The 24498-nt window shown below is 35.3% G+C and overlaps 1 protein-coding gene across 2 annotated transcripts; it reads right to left on the bottom strand.

Annotated features, from left to right (window-relative positions):
* Positions 1-553: 553 nt before the first annotated feature.
* Positions 554-24131, bottom strand: LOC149780940 (uncharacterized). 2 transcript variants are annotated; one of them, XM_089938041.1, is made up of 3 exons: positions 24066-24131; positions 18468-18552; positions 554-11027 (listed from the first exon to the last, which is right to left on the bottom strand). In XM_089938041.1, exons 2-3 carry the CDS (start codon positions 18492-18494, stop codon positions 7602-7604), a joined length of 3453 nt encoding a protein of 1150 aa, XP_089794167.1. In that variant the 5' UTR covers positions 18495-18552; positions 24066-24131; the 3' UTR covers positions 554-7601. The 2 variants fall into 2 exon arrangements, with proteins under 2 accessions (XP_089794167.1, XP_089794166.1); XM_089938040.1 differs by having other exon boundaries at positions 18468-24125.
* Positions 24132-24498: the final 367 nt, after the last annotated feature.

Raw genomic sequence — 24498 nt, forward strand, 5'->3', positions numbered from 1 at the left:
GGCTCAGTCACATGATTGTTTTGGGCATCAATTGGTGGCGGAAAATTACCGAGTTTTCCGGACTTTTATCAATATTTGCAAAATTCAAGGACTTTTCACAGTCGGGATTTTTTTTATATTTCTCTCCACTTTTTCCTGACAGCGTGGGAACCCTGAATTAACAGATAGGTATAATACATCATAATTAATTAATCTTGGGAAAATCCACAAATAATCAATTACAGTAGTATGACTTTTCCACAAGGGCCCATACTCGCTTAGAAGTAGAGTCCAACTGCAAACATTGCAACATAGATCTGCTATCGCATAATGAGATCAAGGTCTTTGAGAATAGATACGGTAATAGACAACAAGGTATCTAAACAAAATTTTTCCATCAAAGAATACACCAAACCATTCTTATTCTATGAGGTAATACTACTGAATCTGTCTGAAAATAAAGTAATATACATAAGATTCATTGACCATGTTTTGTGGTTATCAAAACCTCAGTGATTTATAATGTAACATCATAATAAAATTATATAAAGAAAAACATGCCACAAAAACAAGATAAAATGTGGAAGTGTTATATTAAAAAATCATAACATAATTAAAGAGAACAAAGATATATACCATAAATACATCTTAAGTAGCTTACAAAAGAAATTTTTGGAAGCTTGTCTTCCTGTAAGCCAAAGGATGCAAAATAAAGTGGGAGATGATATCAAATTAGTTCCACAAAATGTAAGCGTAGTAAACATTAATGAAACGTTATCTGTTAAAAATGCACTTTCTCGAAAGAACTATGGATCTTTTTAAATTCTGAGATACCCTGCTTTACTCACCCCATAAATAACACATCATACTTTAATGAACTAAAGTTTCTGGAACTAAGCTTTTAAAAGGTAAGTTGAAAAACTGGATTATTTATTTTCCGTATTTAACTTGGAAACCAGTTAGTGATAATCTATATGCTGTGGGTTTTGACTTAGGTTTATATGAAATTGTCACAGCATCCATCCCAATCACTGCAAGATTTGTAAAGGTTTACATGAAATTGTCACATCATCCATACCATTCACTGCAAGATTTGTAAAAATAAGAAGACTACAAATGAAGCAATTTCTGAAAACTCAATTTAAATTTTGTGATATGTTTATGTTTACTTAAGACAGACACATACTGGTATTATCACAAATTAGACTGGCTTTTGTTATGACTCAGAAAGGCTTTGATAATCTAAAGTTGCTGTTGTTAAAGGAACAGTCATACAAAGTTTGAATAACACTAACTCAATTTTTATAGAGAGATGAAACTGAAGGTATTTAAAGTCAGACAAGAGCTTGGGAAACTATCCGGAACTTGTTTCTTAATCAGAGATTGTCCCTACAAACATTCTTGCTCAATCTGATCAAAACTGGCTTTGACATTTTAAATTTGTTCAAAAACGGTTTTGCATCTGGTTGCCATGGAAGCCACTCCAGGCATTAATGTCACACAGTATATCCTAAGAAACATTCCTGCAAGGTTTGATCAAAATATATTCTGCAAACGTCAAAAACATGTTTTACACAAGGTTGTGACATAAACTACTCCAATGCAAGGGAAGCCACTTTGACATAATTTGGGCAGAGCATATCCTAAACATTTATATGAAGTTTAATGAAAATCAGTGGTGCACAATTTTATCTTAGAAGTCTAAATTAGAAAGCAGTAATGGGCTGATAATAGAAGCAGGACCAAGAAGTAAAATAAAATGACAGCCTTTTAATATACAGTGTACACTGGTATAGTCATGCAGAATCCACCTTACATAGGTTCTGTCCACCTAAAAATGAGTCCATGAAGCACCATATTTTGAATGCACATTGTATTTATACATGTACACCTAAGAAAAGAAAAGAAACTCAAACCGTGCACAACCTTTGGTCCTGTGATCAAGAAATATATACATTCATTCACTCCAAAAAAGGGAAACATTTCAAAGGCTTTAGAATTATAAGGCAAAATAAAACTGTACTTACAACTTCACTAATATAGTGTACAGTTATTTATTCTTTAACACGTATTTTAATGATATTAACAAGATATCTTTACTTAAGTCATGCAACACAAATAAAAGACCTTCATACAGTTGTCTGCCTTGCCTGTGCAAACAAACCAGAAAACATCTTCAGTAGCTAATGTTCTGATATGATAACCCTATCTACACCTTAGCATATCAAGCAGGTATTTCTGTGCTTCGGGTCTTTGAATCTCATTGTGAACACTGTTCATAAATGATCAAGACAATGGGACCACACAACTTGAATGGGCTCATAAATAAGCAATTTTCCACTGCCAGTTTGTGTTTGTACAAATGTCTTTCAATCGAATACACCTGCAACAATAGCTTTCCTCTTGTATGTAGTCAAACTTTCGATGCTGAACTTACAAAGTATCCCTTTTGAAGTCAACTGCATCCAACATTTTTGACCAATGTACAATTCACAGCTGTTACATGCTATTGGTTAGTTGGCATTACATACTAAGAGAGGCAACTCATGAAATCCAATAGATGTTGCTAGGACAAAGCACTAAAATATCTGTTTGAGCTGCCAAGGTGTAGATAGGTTATCATATTTGAACCCTGCCTAGTGAAGATGACCAGAAAATGTAATTAGAGTTAACTGTATTTTCTTTAGGATTTATTTATTTTTATTTATTTAATTTTAAATGTCATCTTTAAGATTTTCATACTTTTATCAAACACTACTTTAGATAACATACATTATTATACTATTTACAACTATACTAATGTTGATAAGCTTTTCAAATAGAGCACATACATTCTTCTTATGAATATGTACACTCGTAAATATATCAAATCAAACAGATATGCAAATATTCAACAGTTTAAACTTTCAAGTCTATCAATATCTTAACAAAATTTATTTTCAACAGCTTGCGTTTTAATCATGCAGTGGGTGGGACATGGTTCCTCCTTCAACAATATGATTATCAAGAAGAAAACAAACCCTACAAATTACACAAATCATAACCTTGTTGAGTGAAACCTCTTGTGTCACTCCAAGAGATTTCAATCAAATGAAGATTGGTCGAAAGTCTTGAGTATTTCTTCCTAATGCCAAAAAAGAGCTGGGGCTCCAGACTGAGCTTTTGTGTTAAAATTTTGAGACAAGTGTATCCAGGTACAGTGGAACCCCGCTATAACGCGATAATTGGGGTCCACAAAAGTGGATCGCGTTAATATCGGGGTCACGTTAAGACGGGGTTTTACAGTATTTTACTTTTTTGAGAGAACAACTCATTGGCAAATATATGTGTATTCATGTCTACGGTATATGATGAATAGGGTATCAACACCGTTTAACATCGTGCCGTCGTGGCATTCAGTTCATCTATAATGCATGTAATTCCATTGAAAAATTGCACACAGATTTACAATATTCAATATTATTTCCCCTGATCATTGTATCTGAATTATCAACACCGTTTACTTGCCGTCTGATATCGTACCGTCGGGGCTGAAATTAAATCATAAATTATATAATTCCATTGCAAAAATTGCATACATATTTAAACTATTCAATAATTTTGTCAAACATCATTATGTGTCTGAATTCAATGGAAAAAATAACAGCAAAATTAGGTTAAGAAAGACGAAGCATGTGTATGGTTCATTACGTTCCATGGTCTATGAACGGTGTCTGTACAAATTTCATACTGCTAAAATTTTCTCATATGCGTTTCCATGTACATTTATCCATTGCAAATTTCCAATAATTAAAGCCTGTACACCTATTCATTTGAACGACTACAAGAAGAATAATTAACAATCAACACATACTTTCAGCGTGCATATAACTTTTACTTCAGATTTTGTGAATATCGGAAAAAAAACGTGAAAACTACTATACTAATCACTGCGCAAAGTGCAGAGAACGACTTGCGTTTGTGAACTTGCTTTTCCACAATGGTAAAATATTATTTTATAAAAAAATAGGAAATTAATAACAAGTTCATAAACAAACACCATACACAAGTATAACCCGAGAACTAAGTGCAGTAGGCATGCGATGGTCACGAGTCACGAGAAAAATACATGTACATGTATTTAAAATTTCAGGAACAATGCCACGATCGTATTATATTCAAATTCATACACGATCTCTTCTAAAAAATTATAACAATTTTTTTATGTGCAAAGTGCAGAGCACAAATTGCGTTTGTGAACTGGCTTTTCTATAACGGTAAAAAAATTTAATAAAAAATAGGAAATTAATAATGAGTTCATAAGAAAACCTGATACACATGTAAAACCCGAGAACTAAGTGCAGTAGGCAAATTTTTTTTCCATGTGCGAATGAATATACAAAATTTCGGGATCCATGCCACAACCACGTTATATCCGAATTTGTGGTATAGCGGGGCGCATTATAGCGGGGTTGCACTGTACCTTTATCCCAGTCAGCACAGGAAAATATCCTAATACTTTCTATTTGGCCAGATAGAAGATTTTCATGATATAGCTAAAATATCTTGATCTTCCTATCTATTTACAAAAATAATTACAATTCATTAAAACAAAACTTTAACAATAAAATCTTTAACTTAATCCAGACTAACTAATTAGGGATTAATGCACAGTCTGAAATGGCATCACAACAGGGTCTGTAAAATAATACAGTTTAACTTTCAAAACAATGTTTGCAAAATTAGTGAAACTTGTAAAAGAACCATTACATGTAGTCCTGTGTAGATTAGCATCCTTCATAAAATAGTCAAATAACAGGAGCAAATAAATTTTGTCCTTTAAAACCAGGTGTCCTTTATATTAAGATAACAAATATCAGAGGTTTTACTATAACTGAAAATAGCTGAAAAAATGTGTGCAAAAATGCAAGTGAAGTTCAGCTTGCTGCATCTACCAGGAATATCTAATCATATATGTAAACAATTCAATGAACAAGGCAAATTAAATTTCTAAACTTTTGAAACTATAGATATATGGCTGTCAAGTTAATTGAGGGTAGGAAAGCTTGCACAGATGTTTGTTCAACTTTTTAATTTGTTCGCGTTTTCATTTCCTATGAATAGCTTCAACCCCTTTGGTAGCCTCTGCAAGATGATAGTTGTCTCAGGCTGACTGAAATTTAGGCAAAGTTAAGTGCATGTAGCATGTAAACAACAACTATATTAGACACATGCTACTGGTGATAATGAATACCGTAGTGAATTGTTTAGTGACACCTGTTTGCTGAAAATGGGATATAGATCCAACAAAGACTACCATTTTTATACATGTTTTTTGTGTTTTCAAATGGTATGTGCCTAAGACATGATATTTCTTATATGTGATCTATACCTGAATTCATGGATTTTTGCTAACATATGTACGGTATTTAATGCATTATGGCTTGTATTACAAAACTGAAAGTCTAGTTTCCCTTTATTTAATCAAAATTTCCATGGTTTATTTTCTTTCTGTGTAAATTCTAGATGACAGGTCACCTCACACAAATTTCACTTCTTTGCAACATTTGTTCAGCATCCCCAACACTTAACTCAATATCCACCTACGTGGACAAAATGACCTTGGACACAAGGATGCTGAGATAAACTGGTAGTACTGCACTATGAAAATATCCAGTTTTTTGAAAATTGGTGACAAATTATTGATATTATCAATAGCAACAACTTTTTGTAAAACTAGTGCCATCCCTGTCAGAACCTGTAAAGACCAAATAGATCTGTGCTTTGGCATGAAAATCCTGAAAACAGTCCAACTGATTCCTATTGTTAACATCAGTTGTGAAGACCTTAACCTGATCCTCACACAACAAAGATGGCTGCCAGTCTTAACTTTCTGACTTTTATTTATCCACCAAATTTGTGTATTAATTTAATGCATGTACAAATACAAACAGTGAAGACCCAGACCTGCTATAACTCAATTTGCTGACTGATCAGAATAAGTGCTCTGTGTCCAACTGATCAATTCTAGTGAACTGTGCAAATACCTCATCTATTAGCCAATTATGTGACTGCATATCTGGGTCAATGCAGTTAACAGATTGGTGTACATTCAAAAGTGTAAATATAGTATTTACACAATGCTCACTTTGCAGCCCCAATGTCACCAATTATCATAAACTTCACCATTCTTCAAATTTAACTAAAGTTAGGAAGGAAGGAAATGATATGATAAAAACAACTGTCAAATATTTAGTTTAGAATTAAGAGGTGTCACCCTTTATTCGGTCAATGAAGTTGCTCGTAATTCTGATCTTTTTCCACAGTGCTCCAAAAGCAGTGATTTGATACATTCAACAAATTCCATTAGTGACTAATCTAATAACAACAACATTCACATGTGGCACACAAATTGATTCAGGAGGGAATGAAGAGAAACAGGCAATCTCTTTTAAGTGGATCTGAGAAGAAGAAGCATGCATTAGATAAAAATAAGACTTGGATTAATATTGGTGATCAGCTGGGGTGCTGAAATATAAACTGAAGCGCAAATTTGGGCTGAAGACAATCTGACATAGCGTAGTGTTAGCATCTTATGTTTACAACGGTGATGTCATAAAATCTTGTGTGCCAGGTATTGACTAAAGTCGGTTGACTCATAAATATTGCCAATCAACATCGAATTCATACAAGTGGAAAATGGCAGGGTATCTCAGTCTGATGGAGAAATTACATGACTCATAATGTGATGAAACGTTGATATTATTTGGTTTTAATGGAACCCAACAAAGTTTGGGCCCAATATCTTTCAAGATTCAGTATTATTCAGATGACTGGCAAATATGACTTTTTGCACATAATGGCGATACTGAGGCTTTAACATAACACACAGCATTACTGGATGCAGTGCACTACAAATCTTAAATATGACAACATTAATGGGCACAATGTATGGAGATTCTTAAATATAACACCATTATTGAGCAAAATGTATTAAAAAAGTCTTAAATATGACACCAGTGATGGGCACAATGTATTAAAAATCTTAAATGACATCATTAATGGGCATATTGTACCGAATGTCTTAAATAAACCCCACCCTTATTGGGAACAATGTATTGAATGTCATAAACATAACACCACTGATGAGTACACTTTGTAATGAAAGTCAGAAAAACACAAAGCTAGTGGGCACAATATATATGGAAAGTCATAAATATGACACTATTGATGAAAAACATTGTATGGAAAGTCTTAAATATTATGCCATAAATCAACAGAATGTGTTGAACATCATTAATGACATCCTTAGTGGGCACAGTGTACTGAAAGCCTAAAAAATGACACCATTAATGACACCCTTAGTGGGCACACTGTACTGAAAGCCTAAAAAAATGACACCATGTAATGAAATTCATTAATATGACACCACTGATGGCCATAATGTAACAAATAACTTAAAAATGACACCATTAATGGGCACATTGCATTGAAAGTCCATTATTCCATAATTAGTAGGCCTTTTATCCAACAATCAATTATATCCCACAGTCTGTTAATGGACATCAATAGTTAAGGAACTTGATCAGATTAATGATTCATGTATAATGAATTTATAGTTTTAAGAATCCACTGATAGATTTCTAGTCCACTGTCTGACAGGTTTTAATATGCCTCTCCAAATCTTCTGAACTGGAAAAAACCTTTTCACATACAGTACAAAGCAAAGGTTTAACATCCTCTTGACAATGACCTTCATCAAGACATTTCCATGACCTTTTTCTTCTTTTTTCTTTAGCAGCAGTGTTACTGTGATCCTTTAAATGCCCTCCACAGTGAATTCCATCAATGTGATTGATCAGTTCCTCTTCACTTGCAAAACATTTCCCACATTCTTCACATCGGTAGGGATGACGTTTCTTATGGATATTTGAATGTCTTTTTAGAATGGACTCAGCCATGAAACACTTTCCACACACACTACATGTGCATGACTGTTCACTTTTTGGTGTTCTTTTGTTTGCTACTGATGTTTTAGGATTGGTACCTTTATCACCACCCTTTCCAGGATCATGTGATATAGCACTGTGAGTCTTTTCATGCCTTCTAAGTGAACTTGCCTGTTTGAATTTCACTCCACAAATTCCACAAATATGTGCCTTATCATCATTTTCAATCTCTATTATTTCTTTTCTAGTTGTCCTCTTTGTTTCCTTCTTAGTAGATATAACTGTTTTGTCTGGCTTACTTTTTGAACAGGCATTTTCCTTCGATTGCATTGGATCATTTACTTGATCTAAGGTTTCAATTGAATTTCCAGATTTAACAACTATTTCCTCACGTTTACTTTTTTCACAGGCATTCTTCTTTGACTTTCCTGAATCACTTTTTCCTTCCCTGGTTGTTTTTCTTGAATTCCCAGATTCAACTAAAGTCACAGATTTGTTCTTTGTGGAAGGTTTCTTCAGCTTTTCTGAATCATTTACTTGTTGCGGGTTTTTGTCAGAATATACACATTTGGGAGAACTTTCTGATTCATGACAATTCATATGTTTGTCTAGGTCTACTTCTGAAGCAAACGTTTCACTGCAAATATCACACTGGAAACCCCCTTCCCCTGCACCTATCAAAGATTTAGTTTGATGTGTTTTATTGTGTGTTTTGACATGTCTTTTCAGGTAATCTATCAAAGAAAAGGTTTTCCCACATGTTAAACATTTGTGAACTTTGTCTTCTTTACAGTGAGTTTTCATATGTCTCGTCAAACCAAAGGAATATGTAAACTCCTTTCCACATTCAATACATTTGTGGTCTCTCTCTGGTTTGTGGATTTTCATGTGACGTTTTAGGTCTTTTGCCAGTAAAAATTCTCTTCCACAAATGTCACATTTATTCAGTTTTTCTGCATGTTCAGACTGAAAGTGACGCTTTAATAGATCAAGTTCATTAAACATTTGACTGCAAATATAACACTTTTGAATCTTTTCACCTTTGTGAATTTCTGAGTGCTTCTTCAGTGCAATTTTATCTGGAAATGATGTACCACAAAAAGCACAAGTTGGTGTAGACACCTGCTCATGTTTTTTCAAATGTGCATTCAAGGCTGTTTCCAACATAAATGTCTTATCACAAATGTTGCAAGAAAAGGGCTTTGTGGGTGTTCCATTACTTCCTTCATTATGTTTCTCACTGAAATGTTTCTTCAAGCTACATCCGACTTCAAACTGTTCTCCACAAATGTGACAACTGTACAAGTTTTTTCTGCTGTTTCTGATGTTATGTCTCTCCAAATTTCCAAACCTTGAAAATGCCCTTCCACAAAATGCACACTTGAAGGGCTTCTCTTCACTATGGCAAATCAGATGTCTCTGCAAAATGCAAGCAACTGGAAATGTTTTATCGCAAATTTCACATCTGAATGGCCGAGAATGAACAGCCTTGTGACGTAAGTATGCTCCCCTCTCCTTGCATAACTTGGAACACAGGTTACATTTGTATCTCAGCAACTGAGTGGAGTGTTCTATCTTAAAATGAACTGAAAGATTGGAACTGTATGGAAAAGACTCATTACAAACAGGACATAAAACTATTTCATCTGTTTCAACTTTCACAGCATACTGGCTGTTGTGCCTCAACATATGAGCTGCTAATCTCTTTTCTCCAGTAAATGGCATGAAGCATATGTCACATTTGAAAGGTCTCTCCTCATGTAAAGCCATGTGCTTTGTTAAATTTCCTTTTATTCTGAATGCTTTGTGACAGATTCTACATCCAAATGGCTTTGATCCATCATGATTTAATACATGCTGCTTTAGATTTCCTTTTGTTGAAAATACCTTTTCACACAATTTGCACTGAAACTTTTTGTCTCCATTATGGAGTTGCAAATGCTTTTTCATATTGCCTTTCAGTGTGAACGTTTGTCCACAAATGTTGCACTTGAATGGTTTTTCATTCGTATGAAGCGCCATATGTTGTTTCAAATTTCCTTTAAGGCCAAAGACTTTGTCACACTGGTTGCACTTATAATGTCCAAGAGATCTATAATAGGACAAAATATTTCTATTTGGCATCAGTACCACTTGTGATGTGCCTGAATCTTCTGAAGGATTTTCTGGAGTCTGTACTTCAACTTCCTTTGATTTGTTTGCCACCTGAACAACAATTTCATTTGAATGGAGACAACGATATTCTTTTACCCCATCTTCCCTTTCCTCCACCTCCAGGACATAGTATGTTTCTGAATTACCATCTTGGGAATTATCGGATCCATCACCGGACTGGCTATCAGTGATATGTATAATTGCTCCATCCTCAGCTTGAATATAACTGCCATCCTCTGAAATTTTGATAATGGTTCTTCCCTCATCTTGGGTGGACAATGATATGGATTCCTTAGGATTATCTTCAAGTGCTTCTGCATTATGAAGCACAACAACAGCTGCTTCTGTCTGGGCGGCAGAATCAATAGCCTGCTTTTCAATGTCAACATCCAAAGATCCAGGGTTTGAGTTTCCATCAATCTGAATAAAAGAATATCTAGTTCCTTTGGCTAAATGCTCACAAGCTACTTCATTTACTGTAATGCTGTTCTGAGTTTCTTGATCCTTGCAGTTATGTGTTGCTAGTTTTAAATCTGCCTCAGAGTTTGAAAGTTCTAGCTCATGTTCTATATTTCCCTCTTGTTCATCCTCACCATTCATGGCATCCCCTTGAAGACCTTCCTCAGAATCCTTAGTTACAACCTGCACAGCTCTCTGATTGGCTATCTGAAGAATTGTCTGACAATCATCAAGAGGTGTTGCTTCGGCTGCCACATTGTTATTTTCTCCATCAACATAGAGTACAATTGTATTTTGTTCATCACTACAACTAGACTCCTCCTCTTCTTCACTCTGGTTATGAATTAACTGAAGCACTATTTGATTGCAACGCTGAGATATCACCACAGTTTGTGGCCTCTGAAGCCCTGGTTGTTCTGCTGAAGGGGTGTGAGACAGCTCCACCTGGAAATGGCTCTCAGTCATGTCCTGGACTTTTTTCATGTCACTACATTCTACTTTATTATTCTGAAGTTAAGAAAGAATTATTTTAAAACCAAACATACATATTTTATTGCACTAGAATCCAACAGACCACATTATCTGAACGAAAGTATTAAGCACAATAAAGAAAATTAATCTTGATTTGGCCCTACCATCTTAAAACTTTAGGCAACACTCTTAGTAACAAATCTTACTCCAGTCTGAAATTTTACTCAAATTAACAAAGGCTGCATTGTCATTGGTAGGAATACCAAGATTAAAGTAAAGGTTTATGAAGATTGAGTGCCTGTTTATTGATCATGTGACATGTGGTTTTCGGTTATGCTGGTCACACCTGTAGTTGTGATTTTGGGTTTAACACGATGTCTCAATGCAAGATAGGCTATACATGGCCAATAAGAACCACTGACTTGTAAAAACCTGATGGTAGCTTTCTCACTTACCCACACTGGCCGAGCCTGAGACTCAAACCCACAAGGACAGAGGTGAGGTGGCAGTGATCAGTAAAGTTGAGCACTGCAGACCACAGCCATCAAGGGCCCCTTCAAACTTGTATACAATTCCATGGGGGCATGAACAGATAAAGGCATCATTGCCAGATGTGTATATGAATTCATCTCTGCATGCCCAATATATGTACAACAAAGCCTGCCCAAATAATCACCTGGACCCAACCGCCATTCTCATACCCCAATGTCTAAAAATCACGTTAAACAGTCACCTGCTTTCCAGTTAAAAGCTAGGTGTTTTCTGACTACTATGGCTGTCATGCTTACACATGTAAATGATATAGTTTTTTTTAATAAATGTAAACATGTACAAAGTGAATATTCTGTTTAAATGAATTAAAAATGACCAATGACAGGAGAAAAGCACTGAATACTGGTATAATTACAGTCAAAGCCACATTGAATACTGGTATAATTACAGTCAAAGCCACATTGAATACTGGTATAATTACAGTCAAAGCCACATCATCTAAGCTTCTGTTACATACCAAAGAGGGTCTATGTGACCTATATTTTTTGCTTTACTAATAATACAGGTTAAGTATTTGTGTTTAGCTCATAACAAAATCTAATAAATCAACCTCCAAGCCTATACTGACACTGACTAGCACTCTGTGGTCTGATCTTGCCAATTCATTAAATTGTGAAAATTTCATGCAGACACTTTTATCCCACTCACTGGTGTACATTTTAGATACCTACTGTTATTTTTCCCAGCTCTTTAGTTTCAGAGGGCAGAAGGGTCTTTTGAACAATATGAACAGAATATTTCCAGAAAACAAATTCACTGTCCGACAACTTGTAAATGCATATGGAATATTACAACCCCAACAACTGTGGTCATTTAAAATTCTGTGGCTAATTTGGATGACTACTAGCCTCATCTTGGAATGCAACAATGTTGTGCTCTTTCCTGAGATATTCAAAGACCATGTGAACCAATACAAATACCGAAGCCACTGGATTTGTGTGTGAGTCACTGATAAGGGAGAATGTGGAGAATTTTTTAAAAAATTTGCAGTGACAATTATATTGACACAACTAACTTTGCTATTCAGAAATATGTGCTCAGAGTATTTAATATTCTTGATGGAAAACATGCAGAGATTTTCATTATATGTGCCAATTTGTATGCAAAGTTGTAGAAAAAAAGCACAGAGTAATCTGACTTCTCAATTTTCAGTAGTTTGACATGAATTAAAATGGTACTAACAGCTGCCTCGCGAGATGCTCAGCATTAAGAGGTTAGTGTTAGGACCGGTCAGCCTGTTGTCAGGATAATGTGACTGGATGGGACATCATGCTACATGTCTGTGGCATGATGCCTAAGTGCTAGACAGCACTATAAGCTGCCACATTGCAGACATTGTAGCGATATGACTGAAAAACTGTTAAATCTAAGTTAGAAACCTAAATCACACAAACACATTATTACAAACATGTAAGTAGTTATGGTGAATGATATATGGGATATAGGGCACACTTTTGTGATCTATGGGAATTAACATAAAGTATGACCCTATAAGAATATATGAGAATTTTACATTCAGTACGACACTTTGGAAATTTTACATAAAATATGATCCGATGCCCTATGGATTCTATGGAATATGTAATGTTAAAAACACCTGTAGGTAAATGAGATATTATAGACCTTATTTGGATTTAGCATGGTGCAACTCAATGAGACAAATACCTTGACAGACCGAGATTTGTACCAACTTGAAAACACCTACAAACTACAAAGACATGTTTGGTGGGCAGATATAATAAGATGCAGTCTCTTATTGACCATGCACACACACATACACAATGCAAAATTCATCCTTTATAAGCCAAACAGATGATGGAGGACAGGGATAGGAAATGCTCAGTTACACACTTGTGCATTCTCCAACATTTCATGTCACAACAAAACAATCACATGTAAGTAACATATAACCAATGTGCTGAGTCACTATGACAAACCAAGAAACATCTTTCTTTAATTTTTCGCAAACAATATCCCCCCAGCATGCAATGAAACAAGATAAATTTATAACAGTCAGTTATGCTGTACTAATAAAACATTTATTACCTGTATGGCCATACCAGAATGACTGGGTCAGTACCATACCTGTACAAGTTAAAATCTACTTGCACCACTGGTATGGTCCCTATTGAAACTTCAATCAGCGATCATGAAGCCACTTTTGTTGTAATAGATACACCTGTTAAGGTAAGTTATACTGTCAAGAGAGATGTCTGGATTTACAGAGCAGCAAATTCGGATAGCTTTTGTGATCTTGTACAAATAACAGATGGGTTTCAACTTTTTAATGACTTCTGTTGATCAGGCATACTGAACATTTGCATCTACTATTCCAAAAACTTGTATCCCAATACAAAGAAGCAGGAATCAGCCAGAAACTTGTATCCCAATACAAAGAAGCAGGAATCGGCCAAAACCTTGTATCCCAATACAAAGAAGCAGGATTCGACCAAAAACTTGTATCCCAATACAAAGAAGCATGATTAGGCCAAAAACATGTATCCCAATACAAAGAAGCAGGATTTGGCCAAAAACTTGTTTCCCAATACAAAAAAGCTGGATTAGGCCAAAACCTTTTATCCCAATACAAAGAAGCAGGATTAGGCCAAAAACTTATATCCCTATACAAAGAAGCAGGATTAGGCCAGATGATAAATCATGATTTACATTAAAATGAATGCGAGAGATTAGAAAAAGAAACAGGCTGAGGAGTAATGCCATTGGAACTAAAAGCCAAAGCCATTTTAAAAAATATAAAAAGCAGCAAAAGAAACATCAGTTTCAAAACTTTATGAACATTTTGCTTCCTGGAACTCTTTAAAACAGCCACTTTATTGGAAAATGATGAGACAGCAAGTACATATGAAAAAAAGGAAGTAACTCTTACAAATTGCATCCTGTAACTTCACAACAAGTGAGCAGAAAGTGTGAGCTACTGAACTTTTACCATGTAGCATGGTTAAAGAAATAATGATAAACAGTTATCACATCTTAAAGTCAGAAATCCAACTATTTTCTGATATCATAATACCAGGGTATGTAGCAATCATTGACCCCCACCCCTGAGTTCCAGTTGAACCTGGAAAACCTTGATAAAGACTTCAGATTTTAATACTGTCCTGGAATTCTGTCAGAAAACTGTTCAAAATGAAACTGATGCAAAATAAAAGTTTGATCTCAAATGAGACTTTTGTGATATCTGATAACAATTTGTTTTGCCTGGATGCAGAGATGGCAAGCAAGACAAAATACCAAGTTTTATGGATTGAAGATCAAGAATGCAAACAATGGCAACAGAAAGATATAGACATTTATTTGGCTCATTGCAGGATGTATCTTGAGACATTCAGTGTGATGTCTATGTGTGAAAGTGAATTGAAATCTCAAACATCAAATACCTATCGAAATAACAAGCAATTTAATTTAAAAAAAAAAACAAAACAAAAAACACACACAGACCCAATATTTCTTACAAATATTATTTAAAGGGTATGTTTCCAAACAAGGCATGCAGACATAATGAAACAATTTAAAACACTGACGTTGTCATAGTGTACTTAATAGTACTCAAAATGGCCATAGCAGGTAGGATTGTGTTATTCTACGTGCATTTACAAGTTGTCAAACATAAGTTTTCATCCAGAAAGATTCTGTACATATTGCCATAAGGACTCTTCAGCCGACCGTAAATCAATAGCTGCAAGAAATGTTGGTTAATTTCTAAAGTGTACAGCGATGTATGCAGACAAAGTGAGTGCATGAAATTTCACAATTTAAAGAACAGACAAGATCGGACTACAAACTATCCACAAGTATCAGTACTGGTTTGGGGGCTATGTATCCAACAAGCTCATGATCACACTGATTCTTTCATGCCATGTACATTCTAGCCTGCACAGAAGGCCCTTTATGACCATGTTAACTTGAAGTAGAAACATGCTGAATTAATGGTAAATTGACATTATTAACTCTGCTGTATTTGTGATGGGTTACCATCAACTTGCATTGATATAGCAATTGGATGAGTGGACTTCGGGTTTTTCATGCAAGGCCTCAGCCCAGTGGTTAATGAATGTATTTAACAATGCATGAACCATGCTTCTGATACCGGCCATTATTCTAACAGGGATGGTCCTGGCTTTTAAAAAGCTGTCGCCAAAAAAATCGCCAGCCTCAATATTTTGTCGCCAATTTTCAAATAGTGTCGCCAAAAAAAGTAGTGTACATTTTTCCAAGTGTTAATTTAGTCTATTAATGTAACAGGCAATGAAAATTACAAAAGACGGATTAGTTAATACTTTAATTACAACAAGTATTAACAAAATGTTACAAAGTGTTACATGAAGATCCATCGCGATTTTAGGGCTGCCCACTTGTTGAATGCAGTTTCAAAGTCTAATTTTTCACATCTGTACATGCTGATTCTCATTAAATTCTCGAGAGATGAGATGCAGAGCTTATTTCTGATGTCAGTTTTTATGAGGTTCATCTTACTGAATCCACGTTCACAGTCCTCAGTGCTGACAGTTGACACCAGTAGTCTCTCAGCAGCCCCCCCACCCCCTTTTTATGGCTAGCTTCACAAAGCTTGTAGCGAATTGCTTCCTAAATCCCAAGAATGATCACTGAATGCTGTATAAATTTTCTCGACAAGAAAAATAGGATCTCCATTCCCACGAATGAAACTTACACGAGTCAACACCTGGCAATATTGGACTGTATATATAAGTGTAAATTCACACCCAATTTAGGGATTCTTTCACTCCTGTATTTTGAGAAATAAATAATTATTATTAATTATGCACAACTGTTTTTTTTTTGCTATTTCTTGTTGCGGAGTTTAAGTCTCTGCAGCCGTAACACGGGACTGAAGGCAAAAGGAAAAGATCGATGAGTAAAATGCTGCACTGGCGACAGATGTAATTGTGATTGAGATTTTTTCCATTTGCTTTGTATTTATACACAGTAGTCGGTACTTCAAAGGTTATCAATTTTCTATGAAGGTTCAGCAAAACTATTGCATTGGTATATGTTTTAAAAAAAACAGAAGGATTAGCCATACAATTAACTGTATCTGTTCTATTCGCGTCTTCAGAAGTCGGTCAGTTGTAGGTATAGTGTGGTAGCATGATTGACTGTATCGCAGCATACAGTAATCAGCCCAGATGTCAGCATAAGCAGATTATGATGTAACAATGCACTGTAAAGATAGGGTTGTCAATAAGAACAAAGGATTGTTTGTGTAACAGATTGATTCCAATGCATTGCTTAGTCAAGTTTGTGGCTTCCTTTCGTTCTGGCTTTAAATTTATTCAGTCCAAATCCATGATTGTATGTACAAATTAAATAACCAAAAAGTATGTCGCCAAAACAATCGCCAGATGGGATATTTTTGTCGCCAATAAGGAAAAAAAATCGCGATTTGCGACATTGGCGAAGCCCAGGACGATCCCTGTCTAAGATTACTTAAAACTTCTTATAGTAGCTGGCATTCCATGGTTACTTTAAAACCTGTGAATTTTAACTAGTTAAAACTGGCTTCTAAGATTGAACAATAATAATTGCATTTGAAGCAGAATTTATAAACTCATTATTTAGTCTCTCTGCTTTGAAATTGTATATATAATCATTCAGTTATACATTTTCAAAAAATTGTTTTGTCTTGCATTCCCTTTGACCTACTGACCCACAAAACAGATGCTTTTCTTGTCTCATGCAAACTATCCACAAAGTTGGTGATGCTATGGAGTATAGAACTTAATCTATTTTGGAAATTATTTTCCTTCTTGGTCTGATGGATGGCTAACAGAAAAAAAGAAATCAGTGGATTCAAGGAAACCTGCTGACATGATACAGCTAAAGAAAAAAACTAGATGTATCTAATATACATGATGCCAAAGTGGGGTAAGGGAAGGTAATCTGTAAGAATTACTTCCCTTGGTCCATGCAAAGTAGACACGGAGAGACTTTAAAGTCTATGGGAAGCCTGGATTCTGGAGGAAGCAAAAGTAATGTTAATGTGATTGGGTAATGTCTTTGATGGAGAAAAAAGAATTTGGAAAATGTAGTAAAATTTGAAGAAGACAGATTTTAGAAGAAAACTGATTAAAGAAACAGTAATAAACACAACAACAATGAAAGTTACAATAATAAGGTCACATGTATTAAGAGGCTAGTTTGGCCTTTTCCAAGAGGCAGCTGCTTAAAACAGGCCTTATTGTTTACAGGGTCTTGATAGTCGATAAATTTTGATCCCTGGACCACAACTGTATAGCTTCACGGCAAGATCAATGGGGTTTCACTTAAACCCTTCATCTGACATAGGTAAAAAATTGAGCCAGTAATCACACACAAATTCTCACAATTTAGTCTACACATTTTCCAATTTAATCTCAGATTTTTGTAAATACACAGACCCACATAGCCCTGCTCCTCCCCCCCCCCCACCATCAGCCAGGCAGGCTTCAATACAATTTTTACAACCATTATGCACATCTACAGACCATATAAAATTATATCTCAATCTTAAAAAGTGTTGGAGGAATTACATGACAGTATTCCTGTACACGTGCATGTACAGGCAGAATTGTGTAATCCACACCCTATCTCTGAATGGAACAGGAATAAAAACAATTCTCTTCCACTCAATATTTTAATCCTTCTGACTGAATATCAGAGTGACCTAAAATGTTTAAACTAGGCTGTCAGTGGCAGCATGGCGGTGATCAGTTAGCCTGTCAGTGGCAGAATGCAAAGTTCAGATAGCCTATCAGTGGCAGTAGGCAATGCTCAGATAGCCTGTCAGTGGCAGTATGCAAAGTTCAGAGAGCCTGTCAGTGGCAGTAGGCATATTTTTCAGACAGGTGGTCAATAGCTGCAGGCAGCAAGATAAATTCTGCATTTGAATGTTATAGTTTTACTTACTTCTTGAAATGAAGTCTCTGTAGTCATTTTGAATACCCAGCAGTCTCACTTTGAAAACTTCAGTTAGCTCAATGCTTGCAACAGACTGTAATTTAAAAACAGTTATGATAAAATATGTGAAGAAATCAATAGTTATTCATGATTTGAATATTGTATAGATCTTACAATATTACACTGGTATATTGAATCAAAATGAACTCATGATTCTTCTTTCATAGCAGAGGTACTTTATTATGTTAAATAACGCAAAACTTCTCTCTCTCTTGAGACATTCGCCAATGGGTGGCCATTTACAAGTTTTCCTGAACTAGCTAGCATATATGGTTTACTGATTAGTTTTGTATTCTTTGAAGCTTAACATAGCTTTGCTTTAAATGATCTGTCAACTCCAAGGAAAGGTCTTTGTCAGCTTCTCATTTTGCCAAGATTTTACAAGTTATGGCTTTTCTTAGAGAGTCATTTGAAGGGGTTTTTATCGAGGTTGTCATATTTTCATGTATCAGTTCATATCTAACAAATATTTATATTAAGAGCCCTCCTGTGCCTACTTGCACTCAAATCCACTGTAATTGTGAAAATTGTAGTTTTACTTCAGCAGTTAAGGAGAATCAAGTGATTAGGCAAAATTAATGACCTGCAGTCACATGATACTACAATTTCAATAGGATTTAAATTTGTAAACTGCACATACATCCGTATTATACTTCAGAAATAAATGTTAAATATGGAACTCATCACACTAATTTGATCATCTAGCAATGACAATACCAATGGTGACTTCATAGCAAATCAATAATTCTCATGTGTACAGTATGTTTTACATAAAATTGATATAGTATAGCACACCACTTTCCAAACAACAATTCTTATTCTATATCAAACATTTTATCATGCCTATAATACAACTGTCACATGATTAACATAAGAATTTCCAGCTGTGCTTTTATTTTGTCCTATTTATATTACAAAACAAATAACATAAATCAGTCGAGAATAATTGTTACAATTAAACGATTCTTCTTGTTATTATATATAATTATCATTTTCAACTTATCCATGGTTGTTAGACCATCAGAAACATAATCCAAATTTTGCAGATTTGACACACAGCCAGCTCAGCCCAGTTCAATTGCCTCAGTGTGTCTTTGGGAAGGTAACTTAGCATCCATTTCATCAGCTTGATATAAACAACAAATAAAAAAAGAAATAAATTCATGCATGTTTTTGCTTTACCATACTTTTTATTTTATCACCATGTGTTATGCAAAGCTTGCTTTTGAGTAAAATAACATTATTGAATGAATTTTCTATTTTGTCTTCTTTCTTGTGTCCATTGTTTCAATTTTGCCATCTTATTATAATTTTCAAAGTGGGTCATTTTTTGAAAGGTTCACCAAAACACTGTGTCCATATTAGAAATCTTTCTGATTACCATATATATTCATTTATTAGTCTAGCCCAACTGCAAACTGCACAGACCCAGATCTGCCATCAAATGATTATTAGGCAGATTTGGGTCTATGCAGTTAGGATGAATCAGTAAAATAAACAAAACAGACCCTTATCTGCTGTCTCGTTATGAAATGGGAGATCAGGGTCTATTATTTGCAATTAGACTGAATATATAAGCATGTACATATGATACCCTAGAGTTAATCGAATTACCTACACTTGTGTGTGTGTGTGAGAGAGAGAGAGAGAGAGAGAGGAAAATGTGGATCCTTTGAACCAATTGCTTTGATATCTGCTTTGCAATATTATGAAGTGTATATTATTAGTTCAGCTCCTTCTCCAATTATTGTATTCAGTGATCACAACCCCATAACTTCATTAACAAAACAAAAAACAAAAATCAGAGATTGCTGAGGTCGAGTTTCACATTGCAGGAACACAGTATTCATATTAGGCACATCAAGGTAAAAGATAATTTGATTGCAGATGCACTTTCATGTACATAGAAGTATTATACTATTTTATTTTGTATATATTTTGTGTCATTCATAAGACATCTTCCTATGTACTTTTAATTATTATAGTATCATATGTATATCTGACTAATATGTGAAAGAAAGCATTATTGTACAGATCTTTATTTTTCTTTATTAGGGGTGTTACATACACCGATACTTAATTTGTTATGTGTATTTGACCATTGTCCATAACTGTTGTAAATTTTTTATCTACCTGACTTCTGTCATGTTTTTAAGTTATAAATAAGCTGTTTACTGATATCTGAGGTCAAGGTCTAGCCTTATTTACAAACTTAAAATCGTATAACAGTTGTTCAGTTAAAATCATCCTGATCTAAGTATTTGTTGACAGTCGCTGCTGAGTTGAAGACATGGGGTCAAATTAAAGAGCCGATAAATGTGATATTTGATGCCCACCATACAGATATATAAAAGTAACAGGAGATGCATATAAACAGCTGTAAAGTGCAGTCTTTACAAGACTTGAAAATGGATCACCTAAAATCAGGAAAGGAAGAGACAGATTCCTAAATAAAATAAGGTCAGCTTATTTTATTTTTTAAATGGAAAGAAGTGATAATGGCAGCTATACGAAACTCTGCATGCCTGTTTAGACCTTGTCTTAATGTAGCAACGATGTCATAGCCCCACTGTGGTTAAGGCTATGATTTCATCCTATACCAGGGCCATGAGTGGCTAAGTGGTCTAAAGCACACACCGTTCCAGATCACTGCCATCTCACCTCTGTCTGCATGTGTTCATGTCTCAGGCTCGGCTAATGTGGACATGTCAGAAAGCCTGCCAGTAGTATCTTGTGGGTCGGTGGTTCTTCTTGTGGTTTCCCAGGGTTCTTCCTCCAACAGTTATACTGGCCGCCATGTATAGCCTATCTTGTGCTGAAAAATGGTGTTAAACCCTATAACAACAACAACAATCATCCTATACCCTGTGATGGAGCAAATAAAACTATATTGACACAGTCAAAAAGATGACTAGTTGAAATCTACTACCTAAGTTATGCTTTTCAGATACAATTTTTAAAGAAATAAGAAATAATATACAGGAATATAGAGGATGCTGATTAAGATATGAAATATATCATAAAATTGTTTCATATAACTTTCCACAAATTATATTAACAAAATAAGCGCCACACACACACACACCAGAATATCAGTAATGACAGATCAATAAAACTTAATATTTTGTACATCATACTAAATGGTGTAATTTTTGAAGTCATCATCTGTGAATCTTGTGACTAACACATATTTAAAGCAGACTGGATACTTATGGTGGGAAATTGATTTGCCCCACCATAATAGATAAAGCATAAATTATCAAGGCTGTCTCCCGTCACCCACGCTTTTTAACATCTACTTAGAGTGCATCATGAGCGAAGCCCTGGAAAACCACTGTGGGACAGTCAGCATTGGAGGGCATAACATCACCAACCTCCGCTTTGCAGACGACATTGATGGGCTGGCAGGCAGTGAAGACGAGCTTGCCACCTTAGTGAAGAACCTGGACGAAACATCTTCCAGATTTGACAGAGATAAGTGCTGAGAAGACAAAGCTGATGACAAATAGTGGCAAACAAATCCCAGCCAAGATTAAAGTCAGAGGACAGGAACTAGAAACAGTGAACCAGTTTAAATATGTTGGTTCCATAATCACTGAAGAGGGATCAAGAGCAGAAACTTTGTCAAGAGCAGCACAAACAACGGCAGCTGTGTCAAAGCTAAGACCCATCTGGAGAGACAAGAATATGTCTGAAAACTAAAATCAGACTATTGCAAGCACTAGTCATCTCAATCTTTTTGTACTCATGTGAGGCCTGGACCATGACAACAGAATTACAACAAAGAATCCAGTCACTTGAAATGAGATGCTACAGAACCATCCTTGGCATCTTTTACATGGACCACATCACAAATGAAGAAGTGCGTAACACCCTCAGGTGCAAAGTAGGCCAATATGAAGACCTCCTCACCACTGTCAAAAAGAGAAAGCTGAAATGGTATGGTCATGTCACTAGAGCAAACAGTCTATCCACAACAGTCCTGCAAGGCAGCATCCAGGGTGGCAAGAGGAGAGGTAGACAGAGAAAAAAAGTGGACTGGCAACATCACAGAATGGACCAGGAAAAGTTTTGCAGAGACACAGGCATTGGCACATGATCGAGACAAGTGGAGGGAACTGGTCAGATGTTCAGCAGCACAGCTCCTCGATGACCACACTAGGCCAAGAGACTGATGATGATGATGATGAATAGATAAGGTTTGTTATCAGAATTTAATAATTGGAAGAAAGAAAAAGAATTAATGAAATGCCAGGATTTTCATGGTATTTATCTTTCTTTTCACAAATGATCGTAAAAGGATTTTCGATAAAACTTTCTATCTACATTACCCAATTCTGATCAGTGCAAACATATATTGTGGTTGTGGCGTCTACGACAGATGCATTTATTGAGAAATGTGAGTTTGTTGCCACTGTACCAATATAGGGATGGATAGTACTAATATTAGTACCCTTACCCCTACCTCGTGGACAGGGTACTAACATGAAACTATGTGTCAATGGAGCAAGCTAGGCGTGATTCACATATAACGCTTTTTTAGCTTAATATCAACAATTTTGACCATGTTCCTTGAATATAATGAAAACAATTGAATAGTCCTCTTATTTAATACGGGAATAATCGCAAATCATTTTAGAAATAGTTGTAAAATCTTGTTTACCTTTCTTATCCAATATTTTCGTTTAGATCGTTGCCATATTAGTTCAAATGATGACTACTTCCATTCTCAACCTCATTTGTTTGTGTGCCATATTAGGACACTGAGGCCTTATTTGGAAACATAAACAGATCATAGTAAAAATATGGCATGGTTTGAGTCAGAATTCCTGCGCATTAAAAGTAAATATGAACTACCAATGACTTTGAAATTCCACAAAGAAGGATTATTCACCACTTGATTGATAATAACATAGCGTAGAATAGCCAAATATGGTCTGGTAAGCCATATATAGAAATGGGGTCACGGCGAGAGCCTCGCATTATCTGCTATGGCGGACATGGTGAGGTTAGTGTAACCATGCCAATTTATTTTATCGTGTAAGGGCTTAATAAATTCAAAATAAACCAAACTTCTTTCACAACATGATTATACTTATGTAGCAGATTTCTACACTATTTGTTTTTCTGACTTTAGTCATAATTTTTTCTTCTCCATTACATGATATGGGATCAGTTCGCAGCCTCAACCAGCTAAGGGACGGAACGTGGTATGTAAGGAACGTTCAAGCATCTTCTCTGTTTTTATAGTAAGCTAAAAAGCGGTAACTGTGAATCACATCCGACTACTCTGTTCATACACATAGGCTTATGTTAGTACCCAGTCCACTAAGTTGGGGTACTAATGTTTTACTAAGGTCAATGCAGTTCCGAGTTTAATCTTTGCTGGGTCAATCATCTCGAAAATAGGTGACTGAAACACTTATTAGCAGAATGCTAGTAAATCTATCGTCAACTTCGTTAATTTTCTCATATTAAAGCTGAATAGCGCCTTAATGAACACCAATAAATTATAAATGTCCTGCAGATAAAGTCTGAAGTAAATACTAGATGTTTCCTGCTTAGTTTAGAAGTTCAGCTAGCTAGTGCTTCTGCGACATGCTCCTCAAGTACTATGATTGGTGACGTTTGGCTCGACTAAGAGATAGGCAAAATAAGTGACCGAGACTATATGTGAGCCAGCTTGACTCTTTGAGTTAAAATAAATAAATAAAAAATAAATAAATAAATAAATAATGATACATGTAGACACATTTTTATATAGAGTCGGAATTAATTTAAATACCAAAAATATTAGCTTGCTGGAGCGATTTTATCGACAATAAATAATGATAAAATAATTTACTTAAGCGATCGGGCATGCATACCAACATCATTTATGTTTATCTGCATCTTGTTAACGAGTTTTAATTTATATGCTAAATACTCTAAAAATAAGTCTTTGCACATCATCCAACAATTTCTATTTCAAATCCAATGC

The sequence above is a fragment of the Sinohyriopsis cumingii genome, chromosome 16 (assembly GCF_028554795.1).
Source record: "Sinohyriopsis cumingii isolate HCF-2022 chromosome 16, ASM2855479v2, whole genome shotgun sequence".
In the NCBI taxonomy this organism is placed as follows: domain Eukaryota; kingdom Metazoa; phylum Mollusca; class Bivalvia; order Unionida; family Unionidae; genus Sinohyriopsis; species Sinohyriopsis cumingii.

Bases quoted from the DNA above. Each gene is read 5' to 3' on its own strand.
- LOC149780940 (XM_089938041.1), bottom strand. From the start codon at position 18,494: ATGACTACAGAGACTTCATTTCAAGAA. The intron at 11,028-18,467 runs GTAAGTAAAACT...TCTTAACTTCAG, and splicing joins CAGAGACTTCATTTCAAGAA to AATAATAAAGTAGAATGTAG.